Below are 15,835 nucleotides of genomic sequence, written 5' to 3'. Positions count from 1 at the left end.
AAGGAAACCTCTGGAGGTAGGAGGAGATCATAACTGAGAAGGTTGGGTAATAGATTTCCAATGTACTGGGATTGTTTACTTCAGCTAAGAGTATGTTTTATATTATTCTATATGCTTTCTGATATGTCTAAAATATATTCTAATAGCTATTCAAAATCTCCCACAGTGTCAGCCTGTACATTTCCTTTGGATCCCGTTATGGACTGAGTTGTATCCCCTCAGATTCGTGTGCTGAATCCTAACCCCAGTACCTCAGAATGTGACAGTGTTTGGAGATAGGATATTTAAAGTGGCAATAAGTTAAACGAGGTCATTAGGATGAGCCTTACACCAATATGGCTGTTTTCCTTATAGGAAGAGATTAAGACACAGGTATGTGGAGTGGAAATACCATGTGAAGACACAAGGAATAGAAAACTTTCAGAGGCAACCAAACCTGCCAGTACCTTGATGTTGGATTTCTAGTCTCCAGAAACGTGAGAAAGCCTATTTCTGTCTTCCATTATTGGGGACATTTCCTACATATTTCTATTATAGTTTCTCTGTTATAATGATCTAATCTTCATCTTACATACCCATTTCTTTATCTGCTTTTCCTTTTAATAGCTGCAAGAAAGAATAAAGACGTTTTCCTCTCCTGTTCCATTTTGCTGTTCCACCTTGTAGATATGTATGCCTTGTACGTAGATATAGATATATTATAAGGCTTATTTGGTCTAATTTCCTGTTCCTGGCAGAAAGTGCCTAAAACTCTTGGAATTTCTGAGTCCATAGGGGTGTCATTTATTACCAGGAGTTTATACCAAAAGGGTGACTTAAGGTGGGGACCCTAGATAACCTTACAATGGGGCTGGTCTTCAGAGAGATCAATTGATTAGAGGATTAGAATTGTCAGCACCATCTGCTGATATCTGGGGGGAATAAGGTAGGATCAAGATAAAATACCATAAAAACTCTTGAATAAGGAGATTACAGAAGCTCCTGGGTTTGTGAAGACATGGAAGTGCTGAAAAAGTGGTGTACCAAGAGAGGGCATGGAAACCCCACACATCCCCATCCCCGTAACTTGCCCTGTGAATCTCCCTTTGGCTGTTCCTGAGAGGTGTCCTTTATCATAAACTGGGAGGAGTAAGTACACCACTTAACATCACTACAGGATATATGTGGAAGGACCTCAAATTAACAATGTTCATTCCTGGATACTATAGTTTCTATGATTTTTTTCAGTATTCATATTTAGTTTTGAGTTTTTCTACATTAAATATTTATTATGAATACAATTTTTAATAAGAAAGGCATCTTCTCACTCATTGCATTGCATAAACCATGTGTGAACAAATTATACAGAATAGGTTTCCAATTTGACATTAGAATCTTATTATCTTATACTTGGACTGTGTGTTATTGCTTCTTTTCCTCTCAAAGGACAATATTTCCTTTGGTGCTTATTTAGAATTTTTTATGGGAAAGTAAATTATACTTTCATAAAATTCATCAATTTTACATCAGGGACTCCATGGACTCTTTTGTTTAGTTGTTTTCTACACTCCTGTTGAAGATGGAGGAAATAAAGAAGATCGTAAGTGTACAAATATGTTTGTAAATACATATTCAAATAGACACATGCTTAAATTATAAGAAGAGAAGCTAGAAGATATTTGGAGTTTTGTCAGTATTTTTAGAAATATTAAATGAGAAAGAAAGAAAAGACTGAGATACTAGGGTCTTATTTTTTCTGCGTATCCTTGAAGTATAAAAGAAGCTTATATACATACTATGGCCATTACTTTGTATGAATAATTAAAAGTATGAGAAAAATAAAAAGTACATGTGAACAACTGGATAGTGTTTAATAAACATAGACAATAGTTCTTTACGTACTGTGAGAGCACAAAACTTTACTTTCACAATTACAGAACATGGAAAAGATAAAAAAGACCATTTAATAGAAAGCATTCCAATTATTTGGTCTACCGTCCCTGAATGAGTTACTTATTTTTCCACCTCATTTTGCAGATGAGGAAACTGAGGAGCAGAGAAATGATGGTCGGAACACCCTGCCTGTGATGGTGCAGGTTTTGAACAAAAGTTTATCTGAATACAAGGATCCCACTTCTTCCCCAATACTCTCCGAGCTGCTTGAACTGATATTAAGAGACGTTCCCACACTTAAATTTCAAACTCTTCTAATGCTATGTGGCCTTTATTTTCAACATTTTCCTTCTACTTTTGACATTTATGGTAGGCAATGAAACCTACATTTGGTATTTGAAGCAAAGGAGAGTTTTGCATCACAGGCAGTAGATAAACAATTACCTGGTGCCAGGACGTGTTTCTGGTTTTCTTATGTCTTATTACTGCCCAGTGACCTTGAAAAAGGCTTTTTTTTTTTTTAACTATCTCTGACATCACTTCTGGACGTTTGCTTTGTTGCTGCTCATGCTGAGCCTTGTGTCAAAGGAGGGAGCACAGGTGTGTTCCTGCTGCCTCTACTCGTACCGATGTCTCTGCTGTCCCTTCACTCAGTCCACTCACTCCTCCTCTGCTGAGGTTTCTCACGCTGACTCACCAATTCACATCAAGTCTCTCTGTCATCCCACTGTTGACAGAGTGATTAATAATATTCCCAGGCAGGGGGAGTGTGCCAGGAAGAAAGGAGATAATGTCTCTTTATTTAGAGTGAATTTTTGAGAACATCCTGATGGGCTGTGGCAAGGACTGGTAATTTCCTGTCTGGTGTTTTCCCTTGTCCATAGCAAGTGAACCCCAATTTTATTCAGGGTACAAAGTGCCCATATAAAATACTACCCAGTGTCCCTTACAGCTGGCATGGCTGTGTGCCTAAGATCATGGTCAATGATGCACATTACAATGATTTTAATCAGCACTATTCCTGCAGAGTCATAAATTTCCCTGTAAATACTGCTTTAGTTGCATCCCCAAAATTTTGATATTTGTCTTCCAATTATATGTGTTTCTCAGGAAAAATTGTTATTGATTTCTAATTTAATTCCATTTGGCCATATAACGTACTTGGTGTAATTTGAATCATTTAAAATTAGACAAGGCTTGTTTTACAGCCATGAATATTGTCTAACCTGGTAAATATTATCTTTGAACCTTATAACAATTCTGCTCTTTATGTTGTTGTACTTGGAATACCCTGTAAATGTCAGTTAGATCAGTTGATAGATAGTGTTGTCTTTTTCATACTTAATGAATTTCTGGGTAATGATTCAATCAAGTATTGAGATAGGCATGTTGAAATTTCTGGGTATAATTGAAGGTATTTATTTTAGTTTATTTTAGTTTTATCATTTTTTGCTTCATATATTTTGAAGCTCTTTATTATATACATAAGCATTTAGGGTAGTTAATTTTTTAAACAAATGACCCCTTTTGTCATTAAAATATGAAACTTTTTATCACAATTATTCTTTGCTATAATCTATTTTATATGAAGTTAATATAGGTACTCTAACTTTATTTGGTTAATGCTACTGTATATTTTTTTCCATTATTAACCCCCCTCCATTTCTGTGTTAATATCAGAAGTTGCTTTCTTATAGGCAGAAAAGAGTTGTCTCTGTTCCCCTCTCAATCTGACAAGCTGTGCTTTTAAGTTTGGTGTTGAAATCACTTATATTTGATGTGATTATTGATATGGTTAGCTTTGAATCCAATGTATTGTTTGTTTTTTATTATTCTCATTTTTTTGTTTCTTGTTTCCTCTTTTCCTGTCTTCTTTGGGATTGATTCTCCTTGTTGGCTTTTTGCTATTAACTTGTGTTATGTTATTTTTGGATTTCTTTATAGTATACATATTAAATTTATTACAGTTTACCTTCAATTAATATTTCACTTCATATATAATAAGAACCATACACATAACTTCTACATAATTTAAAAAACCCACAAAATAATGGGGAAATTGTAATCTTTGGGCCTTTCTGGTGGGAATGTAAAGTGGTGTAACCACTGTTGAAAACATTATGGAGATTCCTTAAAAAAATTAAACATAGAATCACCATATTATCTAATAATTCTACTTTGGGTATATACCTAAAATAATTGGAAGCAAGAGCTTGAACCAATATTTGAACACTAATATTCATAGCAACATTCACTATAGCCAAGGCTTGTAAACACACCAATGTCCACTGACAAATGCATGGATAAAGTAATGTGGTATACACATACAGGGAATGTTATTTAATCTTAAAAAGATTTGGATTCAGACACATGCTACAACATGGATGAAGACATAATGTTAAGTGAAATAAACCAGACACAAAGTAACTGTATGATTCCACTACCTAGAATAGTCAGATTCATAGAGACAGAAAGTAGAATGGTGTTGGCAGAGGCTGAGGGGAGAAAGGGTGTTACTGGTAAATGGGCCCAGAATTTAAGTTTGAGAAGATAGAAAGTTCTGGAGATAGATGGTGCTGATATTTGAACATTAATGAGAATGTTCTTAATGCCTCTGAACTGTCTACTTAGAATAGTAAAAATGGTAAATGTTATGTATATTTTACCACAATAAGAAGTTAAAATACAAGACAATGAAACAATCCACAAAATGTTTTATTTTGGCTTTAAACTCTCAATGATAATATTGCCTTATTTAAATAAAGAGAAAAAAGTCTTACCTTTTTACCAGGTTGTTATCTTTCCTGGTGCTCTCGATTCCTTTGGTGGGTGCGCATTCTATCCGGTCATAATTTCTACCCAAGAGACTTCCTTTGACATATCTTGTAGGGCATGTCTGCTGGTGACAAATTACTTTAGGTTTTCTGTTTCTGAAAGTCTCTATCTCACCTTCAATTAAAATAAAATCTTTTTGCTGGTCATACAATTTTAGGTTGCCATTCCCTTCTTGTATTTTCAAGATGTCATTGTGCAGTCTTCTGCCTTTCATTGTGTCTGCCAAGAAGCATACTGTTATTCCCAAATTTTCTTCTTTTTGTGCAATAAGATTTTATTTTTGGCACCTTTCAAGATTGTCTCATTATAACTAGTTATAAGCAATTTTTAAAAATTGCTGTGACTTAATGTTTGTTATGGGTAGGGTCTGTTGAACATCTCTGACTAGTGGATTTATATTTTCCGCTTTTTGAATTTTACCGTATTTTGAAATATTTTCACTCATTTCCTCATATACTTTTTCTGTCACTCCTTTCTCCTTTGAGGAGACCCTAATTACACAACATATCAAAACTCTTGATTTTGTCTTAGAGTTCTCTGACGCTTTGATGAAACTTTTAAGTCTTTTCTTTGTATGTTTTTTAAAGAGAATTTTTACTGCTATTTCTTCCAGTTAACTGAATATTTATTCTTTTATACGTAACTAATATTAAAACTATTCAATATATATTTTTCTCATGGGGGTATAGTTTTCATCTCTGTAAGTTTGATTTGCAGCTTTCCAATAATTATCATGTTTTTATTTAACATGATCAATCTTCAACATATGGAGTACAGTTATAATTAATGTTTGAACTGTATTTTATTTTAACATTTTTACAATGCCACATTAGTATTACATTTTTTTAAATTAAATATTACTCCAGCTGTATTTTAATTTTATTATCTATACCATTTTTGGGTCTCTTTGTATTGATTGTTCTTCTCACTAAAGGTTGTTTTCTTGCTTTTTTACAAGTCAGTGAATTATATTTATTGTGAGCACAATGAATTTAAGTTTTTGAATGCCGGATGTATTTCTGCTCCTGTAAAGATTCTGCAGACTTGTTCTGGTATCATTTGCATCACTTGCAGGCAGGTTTGTCCTTTCAGGTTCTGTGTTAGTCTGTGTTAGATCGGAGCAGAGCAGGGTTTAGCCTAGTGATTTTTTTTCCCCAGAACTCTGTCAAATCTTTCTATATTAACACCCAGTAAACTATGATATTTTAAATTCTGTTTGGTGTGACTAGGAACCATTTCCAATCTTGTGTGAGTCCAGAATATTGTTTTTTGAAGTCTTTTTGGGTGATTCTACCTTAGTCAAGTAATTTCCTTACGCATATGTGTTCAGCTGAATGCTCACGATGGTCTATAGATCTCCAGATTTCCCTTCGCATGCGCCTTCCACCTCTTGGAGTGCATTCCTGTGAACGTCAGCCTCCCCATCCTATCATCTATACCTGCTCCACTCTGGTGGACTGGTGGGCTCTACATGGGTCCCCCACCTGCATGTCTCCAGGAGGTGAGCTGAGGTAATCATCTCACAGGAAACGCAGTGCTTCATTGTCTGCTATCAAATATTTGTAAAATGGTGGTTCAATATATTTTGCTTCAATTTTTAGTGATTGAAGCTTGGGGGTCACATATGCTCCCCATGACTCCATTTCCAGTTGAGTCTATTATCTTCCTATGCTCTTTTCTTCATATTAAAACATTTTCCAAAGTTCTAGATTTTTGAAAATCGAGAATAACTGATAATTCTAACTAGATGATTTGCTTATTCTTAGTATTCCTGTATATCTGTGATTGTTTTTTGAAGTCTTTTTGGGTGATTCTACCTTAGTCAAGTAATTTCCTTACACATATGTGTTCAGCTGAATGCTCACGATGGTCTATAGATCTCCAGATTTCCCTTCGCATGCGCCTTCCACCTCTTGGAGTGCATTCCTGTGAACGTCAGCCTCCCCATCCTATCATCTATACCTGCTCCACTCTGGCGGACTGGTGGGCTCTACATGATGATATTTTCTAACCTCTTGAAGCTCTTTTGTTTGGCAGCACCATATGCTGGCCCCTCACCTTATGAAACGAGGAGCTCTCTCTGCTGCCTGGTAGAGTTTATTATTATTTGGGGTGGGTGCTGGTGGCAGGAATAGCAGGAAAGGCCATCAGGAGATGAGGTGCCATGTCAGATCTTGTAGTTTAGCTTAGACATGAGTCAAGCACATATTAAAGATAATTTGCAGAAATATCCATTATGGATTGTAGCCCTCCTGTGAGGAGATGCGTTTGTTGGCCCTTGACTGTGTGCTGCCCTTGTGGTCTGCTTTTACCAAGTAGCTACTTCCATGGAATGTTTCAGTTGAAAATGAGGAAAATAATAAGTGTAACTTCATCAGGTTATTTCTAAGTATTTGGAGAATGTGGAGAGAGAAAAGTGATTATCTCAGGATTTTAAATTCCATTCTCAAGGTATCAAAACAGGTCAGAAAACTATGACTTCCATAAAAGAAGCCAGTAGCTCCTGTAGCTACATGACTTCTTGAAAGCAACCCAAGTCTAATTTTGTGGATGAATTAATTTCAGTGCAAATTGGGTTCACAAACAGCAAGGTTTACTAGAAGACAATGAATGGGTAGATTAAATTGAAGTTCCACAGAAGCAGACACATATCCTGCATTAGGGTTTGACCTCTACTTGTGTGAAGAACCTGCAATGACCTACCTTGAGGTAGTTTTCTTTCAGGACAATGCTGACCTTGGTCACCACCCACCCCCACTTTTTCTCATTGTTTAGAAAGCAATAACCAGACTCACATTCTAACAGACTTTCAAGCATGGGGTACACAGTATGAACTAGAATGTGTACCAGAGACAAATTTCAAGACAGCTATTTCATATCAACAAAACTGAGGCATGTCTCCGGGAATGGGTCATTAGAGTTTTGGGAAAAGGTTGAGGTGAGAAGTAACATTGTTTTGGTTAAATTTACTCATGTGAAAAAAAGTATTCAGCCTTAAAAAAAGAAGGAAATACTGCCATTTTCACAACATTTGGACCTTGAGGGCATCTGACATAAGACAGACAAAAAGACAAATACTGCATGATATCATGTATATGTGGAATTTAAAAAAAGCTAAGTGCGTAGAACAGAGATCAGACTGGCGGCTGCCAGAGGTAAGGTGCAGGGTAATCAGCAAAGGTGGTCAGAAGGCATAAACCTCCAGTTATAAGATAAAAAGTTGCAGATGTAATGCACAGCACGTTGACTATAGTTAACAACAATCTATCTTTAATTATTGCTGACAGAGTAGATCTTAAAAACTTAGCACATGAAAAAATTGTAACTGTGTGAGTTATGGGTGATAACTAAACTTGTGTGGTCATCATTTCTCAATCTATATACATATATCAAATAATTATGTCATAACTGAAGGCTGATACTATGATACATGTCAATTATATTTTAATACAACTGGAGAAAAGTAAAGGGTGATAATGCAAAAACAAAAAAATGAGAATACCAAAAAAGTTTCCACTTTAATAGCACATTAGTGTAATGCAATAGTTCACCCTCAGCATGCAGCAGGGTGGTCTGCAGACAGATAAATGAGGAATCACAGTTACCCATTCTTCTTGTGAAAGCTGGTGCTAGATCAGGAAAGAAAACTGAGATAAATAAGTTTTGCCTTGAACAAGCTGAAAAAGGAATAAACAAAAATACAATAAGCATTCTTATTACTTTTTTGTATTACAGACATAAGAAGAGGTGTTGTTTGAACTTTATGAAAATTTATATTCATTGTCAATTAGCAAAGGGAACCATTATTAAAGAATTTCTATTTGTATTAAGGCCATCATGCTTACTTAAGTCTGTAGTTCTAACACTAGTAGAAAAGAAACTTTGGTGGTTAATCTGAATGTAATTTCAGTACTGTACTGTAGACTTGAATTAGAACACATAGTAAAACATGAAATATTTATATGTATTTTTAATTTTGAAGGCCTTTTTAGTTTCCTAAATCTTTGAAAGAAATGCCATCTTTTTTATTGAGTCCTTGAAGGCTTGTTTGACTTGCTTGTTCCGCAGAGTATAAATGAAAGGGTTCATCAGAGGGATGACTGACGTGTTGAGCAATGACACCACCTTATTCATGGCCACGCCTTCCTTTGCTGGTTTCATATAAATGAAGATGCAACTTCCATAGGTGATGGAAACTACAATCATGTGGGAAGAACAGGTGGAGAAAGCCTTTTGTTTTTGCTGAGCTGAAGGGAGTCTTAAAATAGTCCTAATAATGTATATGTAGGACACAATTACACACACTAATGTACAAATGAGGGTCAGCACAGCCATCACGAGGGCAAGCTGCTCTATAAATTGAGTGTCCGAGCATATGATCTTCAGAAGAGGAGATGCATCACAGGCAAAATGGTCAACGAGATAAGAGTTACAGAAATCCAGCTGAACTCCTAGGCTAAGTGGGGGGAGTATGACAATTAACCCAATCAGCCAACACAAAAGGACAAGAATGGTGCAAACCCTGTCACTCATGATGGTGGTGTAGTGCAGGGGCTTGCAGATGGCCACGTAGCGGTCATAGGACATGGCAGTTAGGAGGAAAAATTCTGCTGCCCCAATTAGGATGATAAAAAATAATTGGATGAAGCAAGCATTATAGGTAACCCTTCTGTCCCCAGTTGTCAGGCTATACAGGAATCGAGGAACACAGACAGTTGTAAATATTATTTCCAAGATGGAGAAATTCCGAAGGAAAAAGTACATGGGAGTTTTAAGGTGAGAGTCCACCAGAGTGAGGAGCACAATGATGAGATTTCCAGCAACAGTGAAAATGTAGGTGAGAAACAGAAATACTGAAAGAAAAACCTGTAGTCGTGGGTCATCTGTTAATCCAAGTAGGATGAATGTTATTGCAGAATGATTTTTCATCACTGTCTTTAGATATGTTAGTAGACCTCAAACTGAATCTGAGGAATAGAAAAAAAGATAGAAATAAATCATATAAAGATAATATTCAATAAAATGTGCAGAGAAAAGTAGACAAGCAAGTCCGTAGAAGCACATATTTAACTTTTAGTGCATCAATAATCTGATGGAGAAGTGATTGCACTTGCCATTTCCTGTACTCCTCTTTACTTTATTCTTCACAATGTGGTTTATAGAAAATACCCATCTGATGATTCATTTTCACTACAGATACAGGGTGAATTTTCAAGTAGATAGAAAGTGCCAGGAGGGTCTCCCAGTCCCCTGAGATTAGCGCAGCTGTCCTGGTGTCCTCACTCCCCAGTGCAGAGGAGGAGATCCATCAATGTCAATAGGTAGGAACGTACCTGTATAAAAATTTCATTTCCCCATCTGTCAGAAGAACATATCAGCAAATTATTCTCGTACCCTGCAGCAATATAATACCACCAAGGCTTAGATGTATTATTTTCTATGTTTTTCAACAGTTGTCTTCAAATAACTCTTTAATGTCCTCAGTGTCCTAGAGGAGCCTTTACTGTCTGGGTGACCAGGGAGCAGTACCGCAGTTACTGCGAAATTTCCTGACTCCCGTACATCTCCAGGATTTCTTCCTTGCTCCCCTTGTATGTTAATATACTGAAATATTCAAGTCTGTCTCCCTCCCATGTATCAGTTTGAACAGTATCTGCTCTGTTTCCTTTCTTGAATTCTTGCTTCAATATCCATCTGTTGTCTAACACCCCACCTAGCTCAAGCCTTCCCAGGATCCTGACAGATGGGATGTTCTGATGGTGTTCCTCAGAGAACCAAATCCTGTCCTTAGACTTCCATGATCCTTAAGTCCTGTGATTTATGTAGAGATGATTTCTCTCTCAAAAGCCATACGAAGCTACCTGCTAGTTCTACTAATAACATGAAATCTATATCCTCCAAAATAGACAGAGGAAGGTGAATACCACTTGGGGAAAGAGTTGACTTCTTTGCGTGATTCCTTTCTCTGGAGACTCACTTTGGCCCTGGAATGTCCCTCATCATTGCCCCAGGACACCTCTTTGCTCTTCAGATTGTGCTTATTTTCCTAAAGAATCGATATTATTAGGCAAGGCATTAATACTTAAGAAGATTTAAATATGACATGGAGAAGAAATAAAAATTGGCTATTCTTAAAAGCAGAACAGTCACAATCTATCCTTAGGAAGTTTCCCTACAAGACTGCCTCCCCGTGTAGCTTCTTTTCTGGAATCATGTCAAAGAAGCCTTTGTTACACCTTCCAGAAAACCCTTGAGTATATTTTCATTTCCACATCCTACCTAATCACTTACTTCCCAGTGATTGTGGCAATACTGTACTTCAAGGAAGTGTCAGAGATGAATTTGATCCATGTCAAATTGGATCTAAAGTATAAATATTTCCAGAAAAGGTGTAATTTTAGGATTTGAGGCAATTGGTCATTCTTAATCAATTGTAATAATCACAAACTAATGAAAATGTTAGCTTTTCAAATGGTTCCTACCACAGACAGTATCTCTGGGGCATTAGGAATACTTCCATTTATTATACAATACCGTTTTAGAGGGCATGCTTGTATGTAAATATTTTTGTCTTCAGCAAATTAATTCTTCATTTAAGAACTAGGCAAAAGACAAGTGTTGAATAAATAGCCTCTCATATTTACTGACAAACTAGTCCTTTAAAAAATGTGCCCAAGTATATATACTCCTTCCATGGGTAAGTGAGAATCTCTGTCACCCAAAGCCTTCGGTATTCAGGCATTATTATTTTGGCTTCTATTTTTAATAATGTTACTGACAAGATAATCTTACATGATAATTATTTCATTGATACTTTTCTTATAAATGAGGCATACCACTTTATTCTAAATGGTTATATCACTGTAAAATGATTATCTTTATGTTTCCCTGACCTGAAAATGTTATCAATTAATAACAAACATGTACTTAATCTCATTTTTATTTGAGTTATTCTATTGAATACATCAGTAAAAAGCCATCATATAAGAGACTCCAAATCCTTGAATGTATTCTAATCTAATGAACATGACAGTAACTACTATTGACTCCTGTAGGACTGAGGCAGCACAAAGTACGGCCTTGGTATATTCAAGGATAATTTAAATAACTAATTAGCAGGTTGTTATAAGTGAGAAGCTGCCCCATGAAAGTTATTTCTAACTGTCATGTTCTAAGAGTCTATGAAAAAAAGAGAGACTTTTTTTTATATCTTTTTTGACCCCTTTCATTATACCATTACAGCCTAGCAGTCACTCCACTCTCCAGCCATGTACACCTGTCTTGGTCTCATCCTAAATTCTGATCTCTCCCAAGAGCACTGCTCAAGAGTCATACTCAGACTCATTATCATGTTATACAGAACAAAGTGGCAGTTGGGAGAATAATTTTCAAATCCTGTCTGAACATGAAAATACTTCTTGGACTCAGATTTTCTGGCAGAAATGTATAACCTCATTGTCTTTATGCAGGAACTGATTTTATACAATTTCCAAGTTTCCCATTCCCAGATGTTTTGGCATATAAATAACAAATGGTTCACACTTACTTTCTGCTGTTTCCCCATTAGTTTTAGAAATTGGGCACAAAGTTCCACCTTGATTCTGAGAAACACTGGTTGCTATAGGCTATAATTCTGAGTTAACTTTGTCATACCTCTGAGCCCCACAGACTCTCTCAGGTACGAGTGCCTGCAAATGAGGGGTGATGTACAATGGCGAAGAGAATAGCACCGTTTTTGTTCTCATCATTACCAAGTGAACATGGAATCTGATGAGAAGTCCTACCTCACATTAAGCTATTAAATAATATTTCCCTGAAATCTGTGATTGAAAGACTGGACTAGGATAAATAAATGATAGTAACTCTCCCAGACTCTGGAAGTGATGATAGTCTGACCTCATCATGCAAAGAAATGGGTTGCTTTATAAGCTTTCATTAACACTGGTGGGATGTGCTTTATTGGTTTCCTCTGTTTAAGTCCATTGGGAACAATTCAGTGAACAAACAAAAATGTCCTTGGTGATCCTATTCAAACCAGGAATGAATCTACAGGGAAATTAACTTGTCAGAAATAGCAAAAAAGAAAAATTTAACCAGCTCTTGTGGGGCAGTGTCCACAAAGTTAGGAAATGGAGGCATAATAACATTGGTTGCAGCAAAAAAAAAAAGTCAGGTGATAAAATGGCGGTATGGTTCTTGTTTTGCTTTCCTGTCTGTACATCGTCTGAACGGCAGGGGTCATCGGGTGATTTCTGCTGTAGGACACACCCAAATGATCTCCTCAGGTCAGTCCTCCCCAGTTACCTCATCAGTTCTTAAGATGCTCTATTTCAGCTATTGGGAGAATTAAAGTGTATTTTGTTCTATTGATCATATAGTTCATCCATGGGCCCTATTAAAATAGAACTAATTCATATTCATTAATCACTGCTATAGCTCAGCCACAGATATTTCATTTTCAAAACATGGAGGGACCTTGTTAAACCCAAAGTTCTCATTTGGCTTATCAAGAATGCAGGCCCTGGGTGCACTGTGCTCAGTATCAGCCCCAGAATTTTATAATACTCAGCAGTGTCAGCTTCATAAAGCCGAGTAGCTGAGAACTGAGAAGTCTGAGCTGGAGCCAGACACTCAGTATGTGCATGTAACTTCCTGTGCTGGCTCACAGCCCATCTCCCTATGCAAAATAAATATTAAAAATTCCATACACCTTCATATCATCACATCAATCACACTGTGGAAAGGCCTTCAGATCTTTTATAAATGTGGGTCATTTATTGAGAGAGCATGGCAGGTCCTGGACAGCAGCTACACTGAGTTTCTACCTAGGGGAAACACAGCCTGAGGCAGGGCAGGACAGACAGACAGAAGCGGGATACAGAGACAGACAGGCTTGGAGAAACAGAGGTGGGGTACATTCGCATGGGTCTCTTCTGTACCTCCTGTGTTAATGTTTGGTCTATTTTCACACTGCTGCTAATATAATTTTGTTCATTTTCAGAGGTGTTTTTCCAGGGTTAGTCCACACATATGTTCCACAATCATTACAGTCAATTTTGAAATATTTTAATCACCACAAAAGAGGCTCTGTTTTAGCTATAATCCTTACTACACCTACTCCCATCCTTAAGCAATCACTAGCCTACTTTCTATCTTTATAGATTTCTCTAGTTTGGGATTTCAAATGAATGAAATCATATGATATTTAGTCTTTGTGAAGGACTTCTGGTTCTTAGCAAGGTTTATCCAAGTTGTAGTGTGTATCAGTACTTCATTTTTATGGCCAAGTAATAATCACCATAGTAGTAAACAGAAAACACCCATGCAGAGATTATCAGATTGAATAAAGTATAAGGCACAGGTAAATGCTGTTCTAGGATATCTATGAAATATGAATGCATATGAATATACCACGTATATTTTAACCATTCGTCCATTCATGTACATTTGGGTGTCTTCTACCTTTTGGCTTTTATGAGTATTTCTGCCTTAAACACTTCTACATGTGTTTTTGTGTGGATATATGTTTTCATTTCTCTTGGATATATTTAGGAATGGAATTTCTGTGAGAAAAGTCATATGATATGATAACTCTGTGTTTAATCATTTGAGGAACTGCAAGATTATTTTCCAAAGTGACTGCATCACTTTACGTTCCCACCAGTACTGTGTGAAATTCAAGCTCTCCTAGTGACTGTGAAGTGGTATCTCATTGCCATTGTGGATTGCATTTTCATGATGATTAAGGATATTCAACAACTTTTTTTGTGTTTATTGGTTATTTGTATATCTTTTTTGATGGAAGGATATCATGATTAGTTATAATGTACTTTAAAACCACATACAAATATCATGTATACAGATAAACATACGTCTTAGTAAATTTTCATACAATGAATGCATCCACGTAACCAGAGCCAGAATAATAGATAAATTACTATTAAAGAATTCCCTTTCATACCAAAGAATACTTATTTGTCTAAAGGTGACAGGAATATTGACCTTTATAGTTACAATGTTTCGTTTTAATTTTTCTTGATCTTTATATAAGTCAAATCTGCAGTTTCTGCTTTTTGACATCCAAAATTATATTTGTGAGCTTTACACGTTCTTACACAAAATTATGTTTCTGAGCTTATACAAGTTGCTTCGTTTAGTTATAGTCTGACCATTTTCATTGCTGAATAAATAAATATTTATTCTTTTATCTACTCAACGTCATAAGGGTGATTCAAGTTTAAGGATATTACAAAAAATGCTGCTAAGCACATTTTTGTACACTTCATTTTGATCATATATACATTCCTTTTGCTTCACTATTATACACTTAGGAGTGATATTATTGTATCATAGGTGAATGTTTAGTGATAATAGGTGACAGAAACATATATCCAAAGTCATGCTACTAACTAGTACTCCCACTCTAGTAGTATATGAAATTTCTAGTGGGGCTCTCTTGTCCCCCTCTGGCCTCAGCCAGGAGCTCTGTCTTCTCACTTTATCTAAAAGCTTCAGGCTTGATCTCCTAAAAAGAAAGAAATAAATAAAGAGGGATAGGAACTGTGTGAAGTAAAAAAAAAAAAGTAAGAAATATCTAGCTCCAAATCCTCAGCATTACAAGATATTGTCTTATTCATTTCAGATATTATAGTGATTGTGAAACATGGGAAAAATAGAAAACAAGCAACAAGATGATAAATGTAAATCCAAATATGAAGAATTATCATATTAGATGAAGTACAAGGCCAAACTATATGCTGTAGAAGGTATTCCTTTGATAAATAACTGTACAGATATGGTAAAAGTGGAAGGTTGGAAATAGACGATACCTAATTAAGCAGAATATTTCAAAACCACTTTCTCTGGAATTGAAAGAACATGTACAGAGAGAATTAGAACAGACATAAAAGACTGGAATAGCACTAACACTTATCTTGTCCAAAATGATTTTTATGTATCACAACACCAAATAGCAACAGAACACATATTTTTCTAAGTGCATGTGGACAATTCACCACCATAATCTATATTGTAGTCCATAACAATATCGTAACAACTTTGATAGAATTCAAATGCAAGAATTTTCACTCACCAAAAAGGTATTCAACTAGAAATAAAAAGAATTAAT

General features: G+C 36.0%; 1 protein-coding gene across 1 annotated transcript; it reads right to left on the bottom strand.

The window, feature by feature from the left end:
* Positions 1 to 8,703: 8,703 nt before the first annotated feature.
* On the bottom strand, positions 8,704 to 9,645 carry LOC108407705 (olfactory receptor 6C2-like). The gene has a single exon (XM_037017150.2). It carries the CDS (start codon positions 9,634 to 9,636, stop codon positions 8,704 to 8,706), a length of 933 nt encoding a protein of 310 aa, XP_036873045.2. The 5' UTR covers positions 9,637 to 9,645.
* Positions 9,646 to 15,835: the final 6,190 nt, after the last annotated feature.

The sequence above is a fragment of the Manis javanica genome, chromosome 10, assembly GCF_040802235.1.
Source record: "Manis javanica isolate MJ-LG chromosome 10, MJ_LKY, whole genome shotgun sequence".
Taxonomy (NCBI): Eukaryota; Metazoa; Chordata; class Mammalia; order Pholidota; family Manidae; genus Manis; species Manis javanica.
This window is presented reverse-complemented; position numbering and strand designations above follow the sequence as displayed.

Excerpts from the sequence above, each read along its gene's own strand:
- LOC108407705 (XM_037017150.2), bottom strand. The coding sequence starts at position 9,636 with ATGAAAAATCATTCTGCAATAACATTCATCCTACTTGGATTAACAGAT.